The sequence below is a fragment of the Nomascus leucogenys genome, chromosome 15 (genome assembly GCF_006542625.1).
Source record: "Nomascus leucogenys isolate Asia chromosome 15, Asia_NLE_v1, whole genome shotgun sequence".
Taxonomy (NCBI): Eukaryota; Metazoa; Chordata; class Mammalia; order Primates; family Hylobatidae; genus Nomascus; species Nomascus leucogenys.
The window spans coordinates 9,182,249-9,205,163 of record NC_044395.1 but is presented as its reverse complement, the minus strand read 5'-3'; the positions used below and the strand labels follow the sequence as shown (position 1 = coordinate 9,205,163).

The following is a 22,915-nucleotide window of genomic DNA, read 5'->3' as shown; positions in this document are numbered from 1 at the left end:
GTTCACAGCAATTGAGAGCTGTTTCCCCTGACTGAGGGCTAGGGGGCAGGTTACCCTGCCCTAACAAATCTGCATTAAAAACACAATATATAAGCAATAGTACACTAAAAGCCCAGACTAATATATTTCACGTGACACAACTGCGCTTGTATCCAGAAATCCACACACACACATACACAAATTTTTGCGACAGTGTCTCACTGTCACCCAGGCTGGAGTGCAGCAGTACAATCACGACTCACTGCAGACTCAATCTCCTGGGCTCAAGCTATCCTTCCACCTCAGCCTCTCAAGTAGCTGGGACTACAGTGCATTCCATCATGCCCAGTTAATTTTTGTATTTTTTGTAGAGATGGGGCTTCATCATATTGTTCAGGTTGGTCTTTAACTCCTGAGCTCAAGCAATTCACCTGCCTTGGCCTCCCAAAGTGCTGGGATTACAAGAATGAGCCACCAGGCCCGGCCAAGAGAAAAAAAAAAATTAAGAAAAGTAAAAATAAAATTTTCAATTAATTATGGATCATTTAAATTATACACAGAGAAGGACCGAGCAAGATGGTTGAAAAGAAGCCTACATCATTTGTCCGTCTAGTAGGATCACCAAATTTTAACAACTATAAGCACACAGAAAAGCACCATCACAAGAACCAAAAGTCAGGTTGTTTGAACAATCACAGTACCTGGTTTTAACTTTATATCACTGAAAGAGGCATTAAAGAGGGTAGAAGAGACAGCCTTGAATTGCTGAAACCACCATTCTCCCATCCTCTGGCAGTGGCCATGTGGCACAGAGACCCTGTACACTTAGGAGAGTGAGATCGCAGCAACTGGGGGACTTGGCATTGAACTCAGTGCTGTCCTGTCACAGAGGAGAGTAAAGCCATGCTGGGCTTAGCCAGCACTTGTGTACAGAGGGAACGATTTGGACCAGCCATAGCCAGAGGGTAATCACCCATCCCAGAAGCTAGAACTTGAGTTTCTCAGCAAGCCTTGCCACTGCAAGCCAAAGTGCTTTGGGGTCCTAGGTAAAACTGAAAGGCAGTCTAGGACACAAGGACTGCACTTCCTAGGGAACTCTGGTGCTGGGCTGGGCTCAGAACCAGTAAATACCATGAATCATTGCATTTTTAGAACATACTGCCTGCATCTTCATTCTGTCCATTTAAACTAATTAATCAACCCTGCATGAAAGAATCTACTTTCTATTTCTCAAGATGTTAAAGTATAGTATTCATCCAAATATTATAAAATTTGGGAGAAATCTCATCATACATATATTGAAAATATTTTTAAATTTATTTGTAGATTTAAATATTTAATTCTACTTATATAAATACAACATTACACAAACTAATGAGCAGTCATAATCCTGGATATCAATAGGGATGAGACTAACCCTGGGATAATATTACAAATGTGTGTATGTAATTATAAGCTAAAAAAGTACATTATCATAGTGCCTGTAGATTCTAATACATAGGATGGCTAAAATCATTTTTAAAACGTAAAACTAAAGTCAACCAATAATAATTCAGGGATTAATTATTGTTATTTCATAACTTATTATTTTTGTTAAGGAAAGTACAGTGATGATCTGAAACTCTTATCTCTCCTTAACATTTTTTGTTACAGGGCTGTGCCAATAGATTAAAAACAATCAGCTTTTATCAATGAGTATGTAGAATATGAGGTGATATTGAATATTTTTGAGGACTGGGCATCCCTCACATGCTGTCTTAATTTATTTTCTATCGCTACAACAGAACTGGGTAATTTATAATGAACAGAAATTTATTCAGCTCATGGTTCTGGAGTCTGAAAATTCCAAGAACATGATGCTGGCATCTGATGAGGGCCTTCTTACTGCATAATAACATGGTGGAAGATCAAGCAAGCACACAAGACAGAGAGAAGAAATCAAGCCAAACTCATCGTTTTTAGCAGGAGCCCACCCTCATGATAACAGCATCAATCCATTCATGAGCTCAGCACCTCTTAAGTGCCCCACCTCCCAATATTGTTACATTAGCAATGAAATTTCAACATGAATTTTGGAGGGGGATATTCAAACAACAGCACATGCCAAGAGACAGAGTAACTGGCCGACACTCAGCCAAGTGTGATCAAGGAAAGATGATTAGAAACTTTGTAGCTTAAGACGTGTTGTCAGGAGTAGCTGTGCAGTAGTTTCCCAAAAATGGTGACAGGCATTGTGACTCTTATGTCTAGTACATTGACTATTTCTTTCACATAAGTCAGAGTTTCTAATTTCACATTGACTTTCCCAAACCCCTTCTTAATATAAGCCCTACCTACAACCGCCCCCCACATCAAATACTTTCCTACTCTCCTCTCAAATCATTCTCCCAAAATTTCTGGTAACTTTTTCCCTATTTTTATACAATCTACTTTCTCCTAATCTTCCCCCAGAAGCTCTACCATAAAAATACTCTGCTTCCTTTGCAAGATACTTTAGAATTCTAACTTCAGGCCAGGTTTAGCATCGGAGAACTTAAGGGCAAATGGAGACTGCCAGGCGGTATCAGGTAGCAAAGACCGAGGAATCCAACCAGAAGGCAGAGTTGAGGTTTTTGTGACCTAGATATTTACCCATTCCTGTTAATGGAAACATGGACACTGGAAAGACAGAGCTTCCATAGGTAGATATGCTGGAATAGAGAAGAGAGTGGTTTGGGGGAAAATGTAAGATGATGGTATTACCATTGGGTAAAAAAAAGGGCCAAGACTACAAGGAGATATAGTTTAACAACCTTAATCATTCATAATTACTTAATCATTCATTCATACACTACTTCATCATGAGGCTCTGCTCCAAGAATCCTCGTAATATCTACATTATCTCTGCCAGTATTACACCTGTTTTGATTAATGCAGCAAGTTGTTTCTCTCAGGAGGTCGTGGAATACTTGGAACATTCCCTCATCACAGGGCCTGCAAGACAGTGTTGTATAACGGAACAGATATCTCCCTAAAGGGAAGAAAAGCAAATGTGGTCAGTTTGCCTCATTTCATCATCTTCCTAGCAATGACCTGTCCCCAGTACCTCCTCAATTTTCTGTAGACTGGAATAAGCCCCTAGACTGTGTCTACATCTTGTCTATGTCTCTCTAGCCATGACCAGGCAGAAGACATCTGCCTCCCACACAGGCCCCCATACCCAGGTCTGTGTATGGTGAATCCCACTTCCCACCCTCTCCCATGATTCCAGATTCCCTCCATTCCTTGGTTCCAAGGAATGTGGGCACCATTGGTGATATTTTGTGTCTCTCTGTAACCCCCACACCTACCTGTAGTGCGATCACTAAAGTAATAGTGATCTGTGGCACAACTCCTGTTTTTCAAATATATATTAAACTTCCAGCAACTTCTCATGCCATCACGGCAAATGGATCCATCAAAGTGTTTACAGGAATTGCAAAATCGAACCCCTGAAAAAGAGAGGCACTTTAAAGAATAGCACTAGGGAAAGTGATTCTGCTTCAGAAGTCTGTTCCCACCTGGAAACATTTATATCAGGGTGGTGCAAACCTCATGAGAAGAAAGTTGACACTAGTCCTGGCCTCTGTCAGGGGACCTTACTCCCTTGATTGGGTAACAGCTATGACCCCCAAAGAAGTCAAGGAGCCTCCCAAGTCTAGGGAGGAAAGAAGACACTGGAGTATTGAGTGGGGAGAGGACAATGTGTAAAGAACTCAAGAATGTCTCCCTCATTGTGGCATTATTTATCCAAAAACGACAAACCAACTACACCGTACATTTCCATGTCAGGACTCTGTCTCCTGTGAAGAGAAGAAAAATTGGCCTTAAATTATTTCACAGCAGCCCCAAAAGCCAAGTGTAGAAACCCCTTTCTCCCTCTCCATACATTCTCTCACCACCCATTCGTGCATTCCTCTCCAGACCTTACCCTCATCCATGAAGAGCACTACAAACATGCCCAGTAGAAGCAACCGGAACATCCTGGGGCCTTTTCCTGAGAACATCACAGTAGGAGGTTCCAGCTTTATTTATTCTCATCACCTGCCCTCAGGCATCCCACTAGACTCACAGAATGATAAATTTCAGCTCAAACCACCTGAATGCTCTCTACAACGTTCCTAGAAGAGGGTACATCCTGTCTGTGTTTGCATTCCTCTGGCTACTTGGAACTCAGCCCACCCAGACACCCCATTTCATTTTATCATAAGACATTAATTCATGTTGGCATAGAATCTCTTTGGTTGTGTTTTCATATGTTGGTCTACACAGAACATTTCTAACTCCACATCCACATGACTTCCTTTCACTTATAATAAAGCTGGGATCACTAAGCATCTAAGAAAGAGTCCATCCTTTTCGGGCACCACACCATCCTGGGTTATCACCTGAGCATGACCTCCAGTGGGACTTTCCCCCTCACAGTGAGGCATCAGGAACAGAGCCCAATACTCCAGATATGGTCTGACTGCTCAGTGTACCACACATCATTGATGGATGGGATGAATAGGACAGGCCAGGAAAAAGTGGAGAAGACTTGAAGACTGTCTCAGCTTCTCCTGAGCTTTATTCATCCATTTTTTTCAAGGGAGACAAACATCATAAATGATTCCAGTGGGAGAGAGTTACACTGCTATTATAGGGAGAAAAAGGGAGATCTATTTGGACTGGTCTTTGGAAAGGGTATGTAGAGGGGAAGTTAGGGAGGGCTGGAGATGAGTTTTCCTATTGGTTCTCTGACTTTTCCTTACTTCCTCCAGAAGATGTCATACTTTCCTGCCACCCCTCTTTCTGCTGTCAGCTGCCACTTTCTCCATAAGGCATTTGCTGACCACCATATACATAAAAGACCAAAACTCCCTAACTACACTGCTTTGTCCCTTCCCTCCTCGGTTTTTCTCCAGGATACTTAACTCAATTTGTGCTCCTATAACTTTTGCTTATGTGTATGCATTTTGTTTCTCTTCCCCCACAAGATGAAAACTCTACAAACACCCAGGTTTCAAGTGTTGCATTCATTGCTTTCACCATAGTACCTGTAATTATGCCCTGCACACATCAGATCATCAGCAATATTTGATGAAAAGATTAATGGTGTGACTGGATAAGGGTCACCTGAGAGGCACAAGGGAAGGGTACAAAAGTCTTTATATTGACAGTCCCTAATTCCACTTGACAAGATGAAATTCCTAGCCTTAACCTTGCAGTTGGCAGTCACTACAGAGAAGACAGGCAATGGTAATGGCAGATTCCCTTGTGGTGAACACAGACTGAGGGTGGGGCGCATGTATCTGAGTGGACTCATTCCTATAACTCGACATGGGCTACGTGCTGCATGTCAAGTACGATCCCTCACATAATCCTGACTATGAAGGTACTCCCCACACACCTGGGATAGAAGTCCAAGTATGCTGCCCACTTGCTGTGTGACCCTAAACATGTTATTTAGCCTCTCTGTGCCTCTGTGACCTAATAGGTAAAAATAAAAATCATCACAGGTACATCCGAGGTAGTTGTTAATAAATTTACACATGGGAAAGGGGAGAAAACAAACATTTGTTAAGGCTCTACTTGGCGTTGGACATTCATCTGGGCATGTTACTCACCTGATATCTTTGAATTTTCTGAACAACCTTGTGGGTTAGAAATAATTGACCTCATCTTACAGATGATGACCAAGGATTCTTGAAGTTGAAGTGTTTTCCCTAGGGTAACAAGATGTGCATCTGTCTGATTAAATAGGACATTATCTATCCATTTCACCACAAGGTTTACAGTCTGGAGAGGGGTTCCTAGAACTGGAGCTCCAGGCGGGTCTACCCTAGAATCATCAGGACGATGGGGAGAGAAGTAGAATGAGTAAGAAATGGGTCTCGATCAAAGAAAAATGGGTCTTTCTCTGTCTGGCAGAGACAATACTCATCAGCAAAATCCCACTGAGACTAAGGGGTTCCAAAGCATGACCAAGATCTAGGATTTATGTGCCATTGTCAGAGAAGCAATTCCCATGGGGACCACCTTTATGGATCTTGCATTTGGAACATGTGAGACACAGGCAGCAACCCATGACCATAAGCCCCAGAGGGTCTGAGCTGGGAACATCAAGCATAGGCCTCCAGGCCTTTTTCCTGGCCTAGGAAGATACTCCTGCATAATGATCTGGCCACCCAAACAGGTGGGTGTGAATTACAGACTCCACCCAACCCAAGTCTCTCTCTTCTAGTTCATCCAAGGCATTTTGAACAATGTTTTCCCAGAATAAAAGTAACAGAAATTTTGAAGATACTTTAAACTTACTAATAGATAAGTGAAAATTCCCATTGTGCTCCTAATTCTGAGAAAAGCAGTGTGACTATTTCACCAAGCTCCTTCCAATATAACTTCTGTACATGTATCACACAACCCCATGTTAATAAGCACTACCGTGGTTAATATCATATATGTGATACTCTGATTTTTGCACTTAATATTTTATTGTAGAATTTGTCCCCTTAAATCACTCTCCCTCCTAGAAGTGAGGCCCAGAATTGGCCAGGAGATTCAGGAGCCCATCACCTGATAAACTCCTGTGAAAAGGCTGATGCCCCAGTCCTGACTTCCAGCCTCAGCCACAGCTTCAGCCAGCTGCTCAGCCTATCGACACCTCTCACTCTACCAGCCTAATGTGGACTGCAGAAAGGCCTTGGACACCTGGGGCCACCTCTCCCTCCCAGAGAAAGGAGGCTGTATTGTCTAACTTGCCCTTTCTTCCCCACCTTTCATATCTGAGCCTCCAGAACCTTCCCAGCCCTGCACCGAGTCCTCTCCTAGGGCCCAGAGCATGTACTTTCTCCCTTCCATGCCTGGCTCCTGCCCAAGGCTTTGACATTCCTCTCTGCTCCTTCCTATACCAGGGGTTGTAGGCCATGCTGCCCTGCCCTGCCCTGTCCTACTCCTGTCCTGCCCAGAAGCACAAATTGCACCCATCCCTTATCCCTACAGAGAGAGGAGAAGGTGGTAGATTTGAGACCAAATTAGGCTCCTTGTAGTCAGTCCAGAGTTGTGTTTACTTTGCCCCTTTAGGGAAACGAAGGAAAACAAAATAAAAACAAAAGTCCCCAAAAGAAAGCTTCCTGCACTCAGCAAGATACCACTTCTGCCAACTCCAAAGGAGCAGTGCCCCAGTCCTGCTCAGCAGGGAGGAGACCCAAAAAGCAGAATCACCATGGTTCCAGTGAGTCAGCAAGACGGCAGAGACTGGCTTGATGGCCGGGCTCTATTACAACTCCTCACAGGCGGAGAAAGGAAGCATGTGGCCAGGGTGTGGTCACATTTCTTCTCCATGACAGTTTCTTCTCCATGCCATCTAGTCTGTATCACTCCCAGACCTGACAGGATTTAGGGGTCTAGACAACTAGGTCTCCTGACACTTAGGCCTGCCTCAGACCCAAGCTCCCTCTAGCAGCCAAAAGCAACCCCACGGCATTACCCTGCCTGTCTTGATATTCCCCAGAAACCCTTGACCCGCCCCCCATCTCTTTCATGGCCAATGCACATCAGCCCGCTGACCAAGCCCCATTTACCCTCCTCTTAACTGCCCTCTAAGCTTTCTACCTTCAGACAGCCTTGAAGGTACCATGGAAGGTGCCATTTTACCATATGCATAAAAGAGAGGAGTTGGGCATAGAAGCAATATAGCCCAATGCTTTTATTTTACACACAAGAAACAGGGCTCAATTAAAATGTCACCCCAATATAAAGGCAGAGGAAAACCATGATCCATGTCTTCGTAGTCATCAGGCCAGTGACCATGTTGGCAGGTGAGGGAGTCACGGAGTATGAATTGGATGTCAGATACGAATTCTGAGTCACTTCCTTCCATTAGTTCAGCTCCTGCCACATGCCTGGCATAGGGTATAATTTACTGAACTTGGTGAAAGGAACCCCATAACCCTGCTCCTATGACTTTGCCTCATTTGAGTCACCAGGATGTCAGTCTCTGAGGGTGACAGGGCTTTCACCCGAGTCCCTTCCTCCAGCCTTATTCCAGCCTCCTCGCCAGCCTCTTGCCTTCCACGTGAGATGGTAGCCCACCACCTTTGGGAGTGACGAGCATAGGGATGGGGGATTGCTGCAAGCCACCCCCAAACAACAGTTCTCGAGCAGTTTCCATGGCTGCAGCTTCAGCAGATCTCCCCACTTGCCCTCCCCACTGGAGGCTGCTGGGACACTGACAAGTCAGGCTGGACAGGAAGGACTGGATGCTGTAGCTCCTAGCTGTGACCTCTGCCAGTTCTCCCCTGCCTGAGAAAATCTTTGTGTAAAGCACATGAGAGTGAGAACGTTGATCTTAGGTTCAGATAAATGCGTTATAAAGTTATTCTGGGAAAAGGAGGGCCCACTGCCGTGCAACATAACTTTATGGGATTCATTATTTCTCTTTCACCAAGTAAAAGTGAACCAAGTACTCTGCCATCTATTCTCCCAAAGGCCAAAACACAAGGACATAATCGAGGTAAAATCATGAAACACTTGGTATTTGGGATTCCCAGGAGCCACACAGACTCACTAACCAGAGAATAGGTCTTCGGTCAGCATTGGCCACTCTCAGAGGTCACTTGTCCAGGGAGGGGAGTGACCCAGGGCCTATAGCTGATGCTCTCGCATGGGAAGGGAAAGACCTGGCAATGGGCTTGGCTGCAGGGGCGACCGCTTAAAGGTCAACTACCATCACAGATGAGATTTTGCTTGCATGTTGGAGTGGGCAGGAGATCAAGAACAGTTTCTTCTAGATGGCCTTTGAAGTCAGGAGCTCAAGTTCAGAACAGATTGGTTTCCCTCAGATGGGTGAGCAGCTAAGAAGTTAGCTGAACTCTGACTCACTAAGATAGAGTAAGAGCTCGACCTCTACAACACAGGGTAATCTAAAGACAGAGATATATTCAGAGGATTGTGTAGATCCCAAGAAGGATCTCCACTAAAGGTTCTGGGGATGCTCACCTTGTATATTTCCCCCATCTGCAGGCCTTCCTTCTCTTGGGGATTTTCTGGGAGCCTCCAAGTGCCTTGCCAGATTCTAAACTCCTAGGCATAAGTGGCTTTCTTCTAGGAGAATGCCTACAGGAGCTGGCCCAGGAGTATTAGAGGAGAAACTATTCCCAAACCAAACCCAGAATCAGGCACAATTACCAAGATTTCGAATGCTAAGTCAATGCTACCAATCCCACTGTGCTTTTCCAAAGGCCTTATCTTTAGTACTCTCATATCTTTTGATCTTAGGATGACAAAACTCCTTAACGCTTCCCACAGCAAGTGATTGAAAGAGGGCATCAAAGTCAGAGAACGGCCCTGATCACAAAGGGGCACAATCCTTAAATGCTGTAATAATGACATCTGTAACAACTCCCACTGTGCTGCTTACCCTCCTGGGCCTCACTTAGTGATACTATTACGACCTCTGCTTTTTCTCCCTGCCTCTACCTTTCTGACCTTTCTTTCTTGACAGGGCCTTTCTCTCTAATAATATACCTTTTCCCACTGAAACCAGGGTACAGCAAAGGTGGGATTAAAGACAGTGTTTATCTCCTCTGCTTAACTACGGCCAGAGGGGAAGACTTCTAACCCACAAATTGTTCCTATTATCATAAATAACAAGTTCTACCCTAGGTCAAGAAATCCATTTAAGTGTCAAAACCATTTACTATTGGGACAGCTGAGTTTCATACATTTAAAGCAGCTGTCTTGGGAAGTTTGGTTGCATAAGAAAGATGGTATGGTCCGATAACCATTATGTTGAGTCACAAATGTTTATGCACCTGGAAGAGCAGCTCCCCATGCCTACTTTTCTGATATGTGATGTGTGAATAAGAACTATCTTGTTCCTTCCCTTCTCTCAAGTAGAATAGTTAGGAATATCCAGCTTTAAAAGGAGGTACAAAAAACTAGAGTTTCAGAATTTCTGCCAGATTTTTGTGCACCCATTGGTTGGCAGTCAAGCAGGAGAAACTCTGATGCTTGAAAAAGATAGAATTGTTGGTCCTATTTTTCTGTGTATCTGAGACCACTGGACATAGTTGCAGAGGGAGAGAATGAACAAAGTAGGGTTTACTATCATTCTGCATAATACAGTCCTTACAGTTGGCATACGTTTATGTAGATTATAGTGTTATTTAAAGGAATGTGTCCCATCTTAATTCTGATCTCAACTGACTGCATTGTCTCTGAGAATCTATTTTTTGGAGAGTGATAAGCTTATATGCACACAGGTGTATGCGTTTATGTGTGTACGTGCTTACCATTAATTTCCTGCTGAATGACCAGGAAGATTGAGAAGGGACATGTGCACCTTATGTTGATGGGTGATCTTAAAGGGCAGGGATCTTGGCACAGCAGCACCATCGTGGGCTATTTCAGCAGGTACAAAGACCCAAACTCCTTCTGAATGGCATGGTGGAGGCGTACACCTTTGGACGACAGATTTTTCCCATTGTTCTCCCCTAGGTTACAGAGGTTCTTCTCCTTAAATCCAATCCCTATTCATGCCTGAATAATTCCATTTGGGGGCAAGAGTATGTGGATTATTATACATCAGAATGTACACTGGTAGGGAGAAAGCAGGTCTGTTCTTCCTGAGAGCGGGAAGTAGGGCAACTGAGGGCACCTTTTCTAAAGCATAGTGGGAATTTATACTATGGAAGGTTTAAGGGACACAAACTTTCATACAGACAACCACAACCAGGAATTGGGGTTTGCATGGGCACCACCTGTGATCGGGGGTTTCTGTTTGTTTTTGTGTTTGTTTTTATCTTCTTGTCCTTCTAACCATGGGCGAGGTATATTAAGTGTATAGTTTGAAACGTTCTGTTTCTCTTGTTAAACCAATCTTTCTCAACATTTTGATACCGTAAAGTCTTAAACATCCATACAACCTTTTATTGTGGTGTCAGTAGTAAGAAAGGAATGGGGCAAGAGAAGTGTGGTCCTCCGCACTTTCTTTCCACTGAGTCCCACACCGTGACAGCAGCATCTCCTCAGGAGAACGTCATGCTTCAGACCATCTGGTTTCCAATCCCAGCTCTGCCTCTTACTGATTATGTGATCATGCCTAAGTTGGTTAACTTCTCCCTGCCCATACTAATTACAAGATTACACTCATTATATATGTATATGAAGTATAATTATTATTTTTAAATAATTTTTAAAATAATTATACTAAGCTCATGGGAATTTTGTGATGATGAAATGGGATGATGCAGGTAAATGGTGTGGAATAGTGTCCATAACAGTAAAGTGTTCACTGGATGTTTCTGGTTACGATTAGCATATGAAGAGTCAGTAGCCAAAGAATACCAGGAAGTGTCTCGGATCAAATTGAATAGAGGTTGTATTAGTTTGCTAGGGCTGCCATAACAAAATCTCACAGATTAGGTGGCTTAAAAAACAAAAATTTATTTTCTCACAGTTCTGGAGGCTGGAAGTCCAAGCTCAAGGTGCCAGCAGGGCTATTTTCTCCTGGGGCCTCCTTCCTTTGCTTGCAGGTGGCTGCCCATCCTTACAGGGTCTCTCCTCTGTGAAAGCACATTGCTGGTATCTCTCACTCTTCTTATAAGGACACCAATCTTATTGGATTAGGTCCCAACCATATGCCGTCATTTAGCCTTAATCACCTCTTTAAGACCCTATCTCCAAATACAGTCACAGTCTAATGTATTGTGGGTTAGGGGATTCAGCATATGAATTTGGTGGCGACATAATTCAATAACAGGGATTCTGGTTGGAGCTAAGTCTAGCATGGAACACCAACTACAGTGCTTAACTGGCATAAACGTGGACATAATAATACAGATTTCCTTTGCTCTCAAATATACTCACAAGAAGCACAGAGAAAGCCTGGACAGCAGTAGTTTGCATTGCTTCTAAATGAAGTTGGAGGCAGTCAGCCCTGAGGCAGAGGGGATGCCAGGCATGAGAGAGCCTCTGGAGCCTGGATTGGGCACTGCCTACAGTTTCAAAGCAGCCTTACAGAGTAGGAGAAATTCACATGTTCATTGAGTACACATGGACATACAAAAAAGGAACAATAGACACCAGGGCCTACTTGAGGGTGGAGGGTGAGAGGAGGGTGAGGATCAAAAAACTGCCTATCTGGTACTATGCTCATTACCTGGGTGACAAAATAATCTGTACACCAAACCCCAGCAACACACAATTTACCTGTGTAACAAACCTGCACACATACTCCCTGACCCTAAAAAAAAACTTAGAAAAAAACTAAATTAACATATTCAGTTTCTAACATTCATATAAAACAGTGGGGGTAGAAGGCAATAAGGAAAAAAGCCATACAACAGAAACTAGCAACAAAGTTGTAACCATTGTTTCTGGGTCTTCTAAGGAAATCTGTGCTGTGCACAGTTCTTGGTATCTAAGCAGTCATGTCCCACACCACATGAGCCCATGACCCTTTATAACGTCACAAAATGGAATTCTATAGAATGGAAGATTAGGAAGAGAAACAAAAATAGAGCAAAGTTTTTAAAGTAGTCTGAATCTGCTCAAGGAAATATTTTATGCTTTAAGCAAAATCTCTTGGGACCACCGAAAACCACATTCAGAAATTAATCATGTTGCATTATTTCCCAACCAAATTACATTTCATATTTTTAAACATGTTTAAGCTTCTGCTTACGTTTTTCATATTATATAGCTGTTGCAAATTTTAATCAATACAGAAATGTGAAAAAGAAGTTGATGTTCTTGCTCACCCACCCTCAAATCACACACTTGCAAGATAACCAGTTTATAGTATTATCACACTACATTACATCAGTTGAAATTTTAGTTCCTGAGCCAACCACTGTAACAGGAATCCTTTTCAGCAAAGGAGTGGGGACCCTCCAGCAGCCCTGGCCTTTGAAACACTGTCTCTCCTGCCCCCTTCTGGACAATGCTTTGATTGCCACAGGATGAGGCCGCTCTTGCTGGTTCATTTCAGCAGAGAAACAGACGCTCTGCCTGCCTCAAGGCTTTCATTCTTTCAGCAATATTTATTGATCCCACTTCTGGATTCCAGGCACTATCCTAAGAGCTGGAAAAACAGTGATAGATATGATAGATGAGGTTTCTACTCTCACGAAATTTATATTCAAGTAAACAAGTAAAAGAATGAAGTGTAACATATGCTATGAACAAACCAAAGAGCATACTGGCAAGGAGAACTACGAAATACAGCTGCAAGAAATCATAGATGACACAAACAAATAGAAAAACATTCGAGGCTCATGGATTGATTGGAAGAATCAATATCATTAATATGGCCATACTGTCCAAAGCAATCTACAGATTCAATGCTATTCCTGTCAAACTACCAACATTATTTTTCACGGAAATAGAAAAAACGACTCTAAAATTCAAATGGAACTAAAAAAGAGCCCAAATAGCCAAAGCAATTCTAAGCAAAAAGAACAAAGCCAGAGGTATCACATTACTCAGCTTAAAAAATACTACAAGGCTACAGTAAGCAAAGCAGCATGGTACTGTTACAAAAACAGACACACAGACCAAGGGAACAGAATAGAGAACGGAGAAATAAGCCACACAACACACCTATAGCCATCTGATCTTCAAAAACGTTTGACAAAAACAAGCAATGGGGAAAGGACTCCCTATTCAACAAATTATGCTGGGATAACTGGCTAGCCATATGCAGAAGAATGAAACTGGACCCCTACCTTTCACCATATACAAAAATTAATTCAAGATGGATCAAAGATTTAAATGTAAGACCTCAAACTATAAGAATTCTGGGAGAAAACCTACGAAACATCATTATGAACATCAGCCTTGGGAAAGAATTTATAACTAAGTCCTCAAAAGCAATTGCAACAAAAACAAAATTTGACAAGTGGCACCTAATTAAACTAAAGAGCTTCTGCACAGCAAAAGAAACTATCAACAGAGTAAACAGCCAACCCATAGAAGAGAAGAAAATGCTTGCAAACTATGCATTCAACAAAGATCTAATATCCAAAATTTATGAGGACTTAAGCAAATCAACAAGCAAAAAACAAATAACCCCAATGAGCAAAGGACATAAATAGACACTTCTCAAAAGAAGACATACAAGCAGTCAACAAACATATAAAAAATGTTCAACACAACTAATCATCAGAGAAATGCAAATCAAAATCAAAATGAGATACCATCTCACACCAATAAGGATGGCCATTATTAAAAAGTAAGAAAAAAAAAAAATAGACGCTGCTGGCAAGCCTGCAGAGAAAACGGAATCCTTATACGCTATTGGTAGAAATGTAAATTAGGTCAGCCACAATGGAAAGCAGTTTGGAGATATCTCAGATAACTCAAAACACAACTACCATTTGACCCAGCAATCCCATTAGTGAGTATATACCCAAAGGAAAAGAAATCATTCTACCAAAAAGACACATGCATTCATATGTTCATCATAGCACTATTCACAATAGCAAAGACATAGAATCAACTTAGATGCCCCTCAATGGTGGACTGGATAAAGAAAAGTGTGGTACATACACATCATGGAATGCTACACAGCCATAAAAAAGAATGAAAACATCCTTTGCAGCAACATGAATGTAGCTGGAGGCCACCACCCTAAGTTAATTAGTGCAGGAACAGAAAACTAAATGCCACATGTTCTCACTTATAAGTGGGAGCTAAACACTGGGTACATATGGACACAAAAATGGGAACAGTAGATACTGGGGACTACTAGAAAGGGGAGGGGAAAAGGGACATGGGCTGAAAAACTACCTATTGGGTAATATGCTTACTACCTGGGTGATGGGATTATTTGTACCCTAAACCTCGGCACGACACAATATACCCATGTAACAAACCTGCACATGTACCCACTCAATCTAAAATAAAAGTTGAGATTATTTTTAAAGTATATGTAGAAATAATAATAAAAATATGTCAAGAAAAAAATTGTAATGGTACATTGTGAAGTGGCAATACATGAATATGGGATTGTAACAAGGAAAGTTTTTCTTTTCTTCACAGGAGGATTACTGGATGCCAATAAAGGCATAATACTTGAATAAATTTGGTCACTTTAGAAATGTTTGGGAGTAAAGAGGAATGATTTACTATGTTTCTCCTACCTTTTGAGAGGATTATATCTTATTCCCTCACTACAAATATCTGGGTTCCCTATTTTCTCCTAATGTCTAATGACAGCATTTTCAACTGGGGTAGCCAGTTCACCTCATTCAGACTGGTTAGGCAGTGGGTGCAGCTCACGGAAGGTGAGCAGAAGCAGGGTAGGGCATCACTTCACCCAGGAGGTGCAAGGAGCCAGGGGACCTCCCTCCCTTAGCCAAGGAGGGACTGTGCTACCCAGCCCAGATACTACGCTTTTCCCACAGTTTTTGCAATCTGCAGATCAGGAGATTCCCTCATGTGCCTACACCACCAAGGCCCTGGCTTTGAAACACAAAACTGGGTGACTGTTTGGGCAGACACCGAGCCAGCTGCAGGAGTCTTTTTCATAGCCCAGTGGTGTCTGGAACCCCAGCAAGACAGAACCATTCACTCTCCTGGAAAGAGGGTTGAAGCCAGGGAGCCAAGTGGTCTTGCTCAGCAGGTCCCACTCCCACAGAGCCCAGCAAGCTAAGAACCACTGGCTTGAAATTCTCACTGCCAGCACAGCAGTCTGAAGTTGACCTGGGATGATTGAGCTTGGTATGGGGAGAGGTGTCTGCCATTGCTGAGGCTTTACTAGGCGATTTTCCTCTGACAGTACTAAGAAGGCTGAGAGGTTCGGACTGGACGGAATTCACCACAGCATGGCAAAGCAGCTGTAGCCAGACTGCTTCTCTAGATTCCTCCTCATTAGGCAAACATCTGTGAAAGAAAGGCAGCAGCCCCAGTCAGGAGCTTACAGATAAAACGTCTATCTTCCCTGGGGGAAGGGGCAGTGGTGGGAGCAGCTTCAGTGGACTTAAACTTTCCTGCCTGCCAGCTCCGAAGAGAGCAGCTGATCCTGACAAGGAGGATTCTCCCAGAACAGCACTCACGCTCTGCTGACAGACTGCCTCCTCAAGTGGGTCCCTGACCCCCATGCCTCCTGACTGGGAGAAAGCTCCCAACAGGGATCAACACACACCTCATACAGGAGAGCTCTGGCTGGCATCAGGCTGGTGCTCCTCTGGGACAAAGCTTCCAGGGGAAGGAGCAGGCAGCAATCTTGGCTGTCCTGCAGCCTCCACTGGTAATACCCAGGCAAACATGGTGTGGGGCAGACCTCCAGCAAACTGCAGCAGACCTGCAGAAGAGGAGCTTGACTGTTAGAAGAAAAACTAGCAAACAGAAAGGAATAACATCAACATCAACATAAAGGACCCCGATATAAAAACCCCATCCAAAGGTCATCAGCCTCAAAGATCAAAGGTAGATAAATCCACAAAGATTAGGAAAAACCAGCCCCAAAATGCTGAAAATTCCAAAAACCAGAATGTCTCTTCTCCTTCAGATGATCACAACTCCTCTCCAGCAAGGGCACAAAACTGGATGGAGGATGAGATTGACAAATTGACAGAAGTAGGCTTCAGAAGGTGGGTAATAACAAACTCTGAGCTAAAGGAGCATGTTCTAACCCAAAGCAAGGAAGCTAAGAACCTTGATAAAAGGTTACAGGAACTGCTAACTAGAATAACCAGTTTAGAGAGGAACATAAATGACCTGATGGAGCTGAAAAACACAGCACGTGAACTTTGTGAAGCATACACAAGTATCAACAGCTGAATCAATCAAGTGGAAGAAAGAATATCAGACATTGAGAATCAACTTACTGAAATAATGCATGTAAACAAGATTAGAGAAAAAAGAATGAAAAGGAACAAACAAACCCTCCCAGAAATATAGGACTATGTGAAAAGACCAAACCTATGATTGACTGGTGTACCTGAAAGTGACAGGGAGAATGGAATCAAGTTGGAAACCACACTCCAGGATATTATCCAGGAGAATTTCCCCAACCTAGCAAGACAGGCCAACATTCAAATTCAGGAAATACAGGGAACACCACTAAGATAACAACCCCAAGACACGTAAACATCAGATTCTCCAAGGTTGAAACAAAGGAAAAAATGTTAAGGGCAGCTAGAGAGAAAAGTCAGGTTACCTACAAAAGGAAGCCCATCAGACTAACAGTGGATCTCTCTGCAGAAACCCTACAAGCCAGAAGAGAGTGGGGGCCAATATTCAACATTCTTAAAGAAAAGAATTTTCAGTGTAGAATTTCATATCTAGCCAAACTAAGCTTCATACGTGAAAGAGAAATTAAATCCTTTCCAGACAAGCAAATGCTGAGGGATTTTTATCACCACCAGGCCTACCTTACAAGAGCTCCTGAAGGAAGCACTAAGTATGGAAAGGAGAAACTGGTAACAGCCACTGCAAAAACACACCAAAATATAAAGACCAATGACACTATGAAAAAAACTGCATTAACTAATGTGCAAAATAACCAGTTAGCATCATGATGACAGGATTAAATTCACACATAACAATATTAACCTTAAAAGTAAATGGGCTAAATTTCCCAATTAAAAGACACAGACTGGCAAATTGGATAAAGAGCCAAGACCCATCGGTGTGCTGTATTCAGAAGACTCATCTCACGTACAAAGACACACATAGGCTCAAAATAAAGGGATGGGGAAATATTTACCAAGCAAATAGAAAGCAAAAAAAAGGTAGAGGTTGCTATCCTAGTCTCTGATAAAACAGACTTTAAGCCAACAAAGATCAAGACAGACAAAGAAGGATGTTACATAATGGTAAAGGGATCAATGCAGCAAAAAGAGCTAACTATCATAAATATATATGCACCCAATACATGAGTACCCAGATTCATAAAACAAGTTCTTAGAGACCTACAAAGAGGCTAAGACTCCCACACCATAATAGTGGGAGACTTTAACGCCCCATTGTCAATATTAGACAGATCAACAAGACAGAAAATTAACAAAGATATTCAGGACTTGAACTCAGCTCTGGACCAAGAGGACCTAATAGACATCTACAGAACTCTCCACCCCAAATCAACAGAATATACATTCTTCTCAGCACCACATAGCACATATTCTAAAATTGACCAAATAATTAGAAGTAAAACACTCCTCAGTAAATGCAAAAGAATAGAAATCATAACAAACAGTCTCTCAGACCAAAGTGCAATCAAATTAGAATTCAGGATTAAGAAACTCACTCAAAACCACACAACTACATGGAAACTGAACAACTTGCTCCTGAATGACTACTGGATAAATAACAAAATTAAGGCAGAACTCAAGAAGTTCTTTGAAACCAATGAGAACAAAGAGACAACATACCAGAATCACTGGGACACGGCTAAAGCAGTGTTCAGAGGAAAATTTATAGCATTAAATGCTGACAATAGAAAGCTGGAAAGATCTTAAATCAACACCCAACATCACGATTAAAAGAACTAAAGAAGCAAAAGCAAACAAATTGAAAAGCTAGCAGAAGACAAGACATAACTATGATCGGAGCAGAACTGAAGGAGATAGAGACACGAAAAACCCATCAAAAAAATCAATGAATCCAGGAGCTGGGTTTTTGAAAGGATTAACAAAATAGATAGACCACTAGCTAGATTAATAAAGAAGAAAAGGGAGAAGAATCAAATAGACACAATAAAAAATGATAAAGGAGATATCACCATTGATCCCACTGAAATACAAACTATCATCAGAGAATACCATAAAAACCTCTAGGCAAATAAACTAGAAAATCTAGAAGAAATTGATAAATTCCTGGACACACACACCCTCCCAAGACTAAACCAAGAAGAAGTCAAATCCCTGAATAGACCAATAACAAGTTCTGAAATTGAGGCAGTAATTAGTAGCCTACCAAACAAAAAAAGCCCAGGACCAGACAAATTCACAGCCAAATTCTACCAGAGGTACAAAGAGAAGCTGATACCATTCCTTCTGAAACTATTCCAAATAATAGAAAAAGAGGGACTTCTCTCTAACTCATTTTATGAAGCCAGCATCATCCTGATACCAAAACCTGGCAAAGACACAACAAAAAAAGAAAATTTCAGGCCAACATCCCTGATAAACATCAATGTGAATACCCTCAATAAATACTGTTAAACTGAATCCAGCAGCACATCAAAAAGCTTATCCACCACGATCAAGTCAGCTTCATCCCTGGGAGGCAAGGCTGCTTCAACAATTGCAAATCAATAAATATAATCCATCACATAAACAGAACCAATGACAAAAACCACATAATTATCTCAATAGATGCAGAAAAGGTCTTCCATAAAATTCGACACCTCTTCATGCTAAAAACACTCAATAAACTAGGTACTGATGGAACATATCTCAAAATAATAAAAGCTATTTATGAAAAACCCATAGCCAATATCATACTGAATGGGCAAAAGTTGGAAGCATTTCCTTTGAAAACTGGCACAAGACAAGGATGCCCTCTCTCACCACTCCTATTCAACATAGAATTGGAAGTTCTGGGCAGAGCAATCAGGCAAGAAAAAGAAATAAGGCATATTCAAATAGGAAGAGAGGAAGTCAAATTGTCTCTGTTTGCAGATAACATGATTGTATATATAGAAAACCCCATCGTCTCAGCCCAAAAACTCCTTACGCTGATAAGCAACCTCAGCAAAGTCTCAGGATATAAGATCAATGTGCAAAAATCACAAGCATTCCTATACACCAATAATAGACAAGCAGACAGCCAAATCATGAGTGAACTCCCACTCACAGTTGCTACAAAGAGACTAAAATACCTAGGAATCCAACTTACAAGGGATGTGACGGACCTTTTCAAGGAGAACTACAAACCATTGCTCAAGGGAATAAGAGAGGACACAAACAAATGGAAAAATATTCCATGCTCATGGATAGGAAAAATCAATATCGTGAAAATGGCCATACTACCCAAAGTAATTTATAGATTCAATGATATTACCATCAAGGTACCATGGACTTTCTTCACAGAATTGGAAAAAACTACTTTAAAGTTCATATGGAACCAAAAAAGAGCCTGTAAAGCCAAAATAATCCTAAGCAAAAAGAGTAAAGCTAGAGGCATCATGCTATGGACTTCAAACTATACTACAAGGATACAGTATCCAAAACAGCATGGTACTGGTACAAAAACAGACACATAGACCAATGGAACAGATTAGAGAACTCAGAAACAAGATCACACATCTACAACCATCTGATCTTCAACAAACCTGACAAAAACAAGCAATGGGGAAAGGATTCCCTATTTAATAAATGATGCTGGGAGAACTGGCTAGCCATATGCAGAAAACTGAAACTGGACCCCTTCCTTACACCTCATACAAAAATTAACTCAAGATGGATTAATGAGTTAAACATAAAACCTAAAGCCATAAAAACCCTAGAAGGAAACCTAGGCGATACCATTCAGGACATAGACATGGGCAAAGACTTCATGACTAAAAGCAATTGCAACAAAAGCCAAAATTGACAAATAGGATCTAATTAAACTAAAGAGCTTCTGCCCAGCAAAAGAAACTATCATCAGAGTGAACAGGCAACCTACAGAATGGGAGAAAATTTTTGCAATCTATCCATCTGACAAATGGTTAATATCCAGAATCAACAAGGAACTTAAACAAATTTACAGGAAAAAAAAAACCATCAGAAAATGGGCAAAAGATATGAACAGACACTTCTCAAAAGAAGACATTTATGCAGCCAACAAACATATGAAAAAAAGCTCATTATCACTGGTCATTAGAGAAATGCAAATCAAAACCACGATAAGATACCATCTCACACCAGTTAGAATGCCGATTATTTAAAAGTCAGGAAACAACAGATGCTGTAGAGGCTGTGGAGGAATAGGAACACTTTTACACTGTTGGTGAGAGTGTAAATTAGTTCAATCATTGTGGAAGACAGTGTGGCGATTCCTCAGGGATCTAGTACCAGAAATACCACTTGACCCAGCAATCCCATTACTGGGTATATACCCAAAGGATTACAAATCATTCTACTGTAAAGATACATGCATACTTATGTTTACTGCTGCACTATTTACAATAGCAAAGACTTGGAGCAAACCCAAATGCCCATCAATGATAGACTGGATAATGAAAATGTGGTGCATATACACCATGGAATACTATGCAGCTATAAAAAAGAATGAGTTCATGTCCTTTGCAGGGGCATGGATGAAGCTGGAAACCGTCATTCTCAGCAAACTAACACAGGAACAGAAAACCAAACACCACATGTTCTCACTCATAAGTGGGGGGGGGGGGGGGCAGTGTGCAGGGGGGGGGGGGACGAGGTCAGGAGACGAGACACGGTGAAACCCGTCTCAAAAAAACAAAAAATAGCCGGGGGGGGGGCTGTAGTCAGTCCGGAGGCTGGCAGATGCGTGAACTGGAGCGAGCTTGCAGTGAGCGAGATTGGCCATGCACCAGCTGGTGACAGAGCGGACTCGTCTCAAAAAAAAAAAAAAAAAAATAATGGAGGTGAAAATGAGAACACATGGACACAGTGAGAGGAGCATCACACACTGGGGCCTGTCATGGGGTGGGGCACAAGGGGAGGGAGAGCATTAGGTATTTTTCCTAATGGCTTAAAACCTAGATGACAGGTTGATGGGTGCAGCAAACCACCATGGCACATGTATACCTATGTAACAAACCTGCACATTCTGCATATGTATCCCAGAACTTAAAGTAAAAAAAAAAAAAAAAAAAAAGACAGAAGCCCTATCAGATTAGGGCCCCACCCTTATGACATCATTTGACCTTGATAACCTGCTTAAAAGCCCTACCTCCAAGTACAGTCATGTTGGGGGTAAGGGCTTCAGCAAATGAATTTTGGAGGGACACAATTCAGTCCGTAACAGAATGAATATTAAGTGGAATTATTGCTAATTTGTAAGGGATAATGTTAGCATTGTGGTGATGTAAGAAACATCTAATTTTTTTGAGATGTATTCTGAAGTATGTAGGAGTAAAATCAAATGATGTCTGAGGATTTGCTTTTAAAAACTTTAGAAGAAAGGAAGGGAAAAAGAAAAGATGAGAAGGGAAAGGAAGGAAAGAAAAGGAAGGAAATCAGACCATATATGCCCAACTCTTGATAATTGTTGAATCTTGGTAATGGGTATATTGTGGTTCATCGTATCTCTTTACTTCTTTGTATGTTTGAAATTTTTTGTATTAAAACTTCTACCTTTTGTTTTGAAAAAAAAAGGAAAGATTTGTCTAAGGCTGAATAGCAATATTCAGTGATAAATTAGGACTTTAATCAAGGCTGTCTGTTCCTAAAGTTGAGGCACTTAACAACTATGCAACATTGCTACACAGAGAGATGAAGTATTTTTTAACCTTTTGGTAAATGTAACTGATTCTTAAAAAGAAGGAGGTGCTATAATTTTTCCACACAAATTATATGTGGCATATCCCGGATAAATCCTTCGGGTTAAGCAAAGTTTTAAATTGATTAACAATAAATATTAGAATACCAATGGCTGGTTTATATACCTTCCTTTATTCCAAGACTTGAAGTTTTGAGTGGTGGTTGTTTAATAAATATTTAACCCTTCTTTTTATTCATCATTGTAGTAAATACTCTTGAATCCATCTGTTTATATTTAAAGTGTGTTTCTTATAAGCACCATATTGTTGGTTCTTGTGTTTTTATCCAATCGGACAAACTCTGCCTTTTAATTGGAGTGTTTAGACTATTTATATTTAATGTGATTATTGCTATTGTTGGATTTAAATCTATCATCTAGCTGTTCATTTTCTATTTGTACTTTTGTTTTTGTTCTCTTTTTTTTCTTTTAATATTTTCTTTTGTATTGATTATTTCTAATGATTCCATTTTATTTCCTTCAT

General features: G+C 41.4%; 2 protein-coding genes across 2 annotated transcripts in view; one reads left to right on the top strand and one right to left on the bottom strand.

The window, feature by feature from the left end:
* Positions 1-2,707: 2,707 nt before the first annotated feature.
* LOC105737592 (prostate and testis expressed protein 2-like) lies at positions 2,708-4,312 on the bottom strand. The gene is made up of 4 exons (XM_012495838.2): positions 3,929-4,312; positions 3,777-3,800; positions 3,309-3,449; positions 2,708-2,989 (listed from the first exon to the last, which is right to left on the bottom strand). Exons 1-4 carry the CDS (start codon positions 4,002-4,004, stop codon positions 2,799-2,801), a joined length of 432 nt encoding a protein of 143 aa, XP_012351292.2. The 5' UTR covers positions 4,005-4,312; the 3' UTR covers positions 2,708-2,798.
* A 1,004-nt stretch (positions 4,313-5,316) lies between these two features.
* Positions 5,317-22,915, top strand: part of PATE4 (prostate and testis expressed 4) — a 32,908-nt gene continuing 15,309 nt past the window's right edge. Inside the window, exon 1 of the mRNA XM_012495835.2 lies at positions 5,317-5,371. Within this exon, the coding sequence (XP_012351289.2) occupies positions 5,317-5,371 (55 nt within the window). The remainder of the gene's footprint in view (positions 5,372-22,915) is intronic.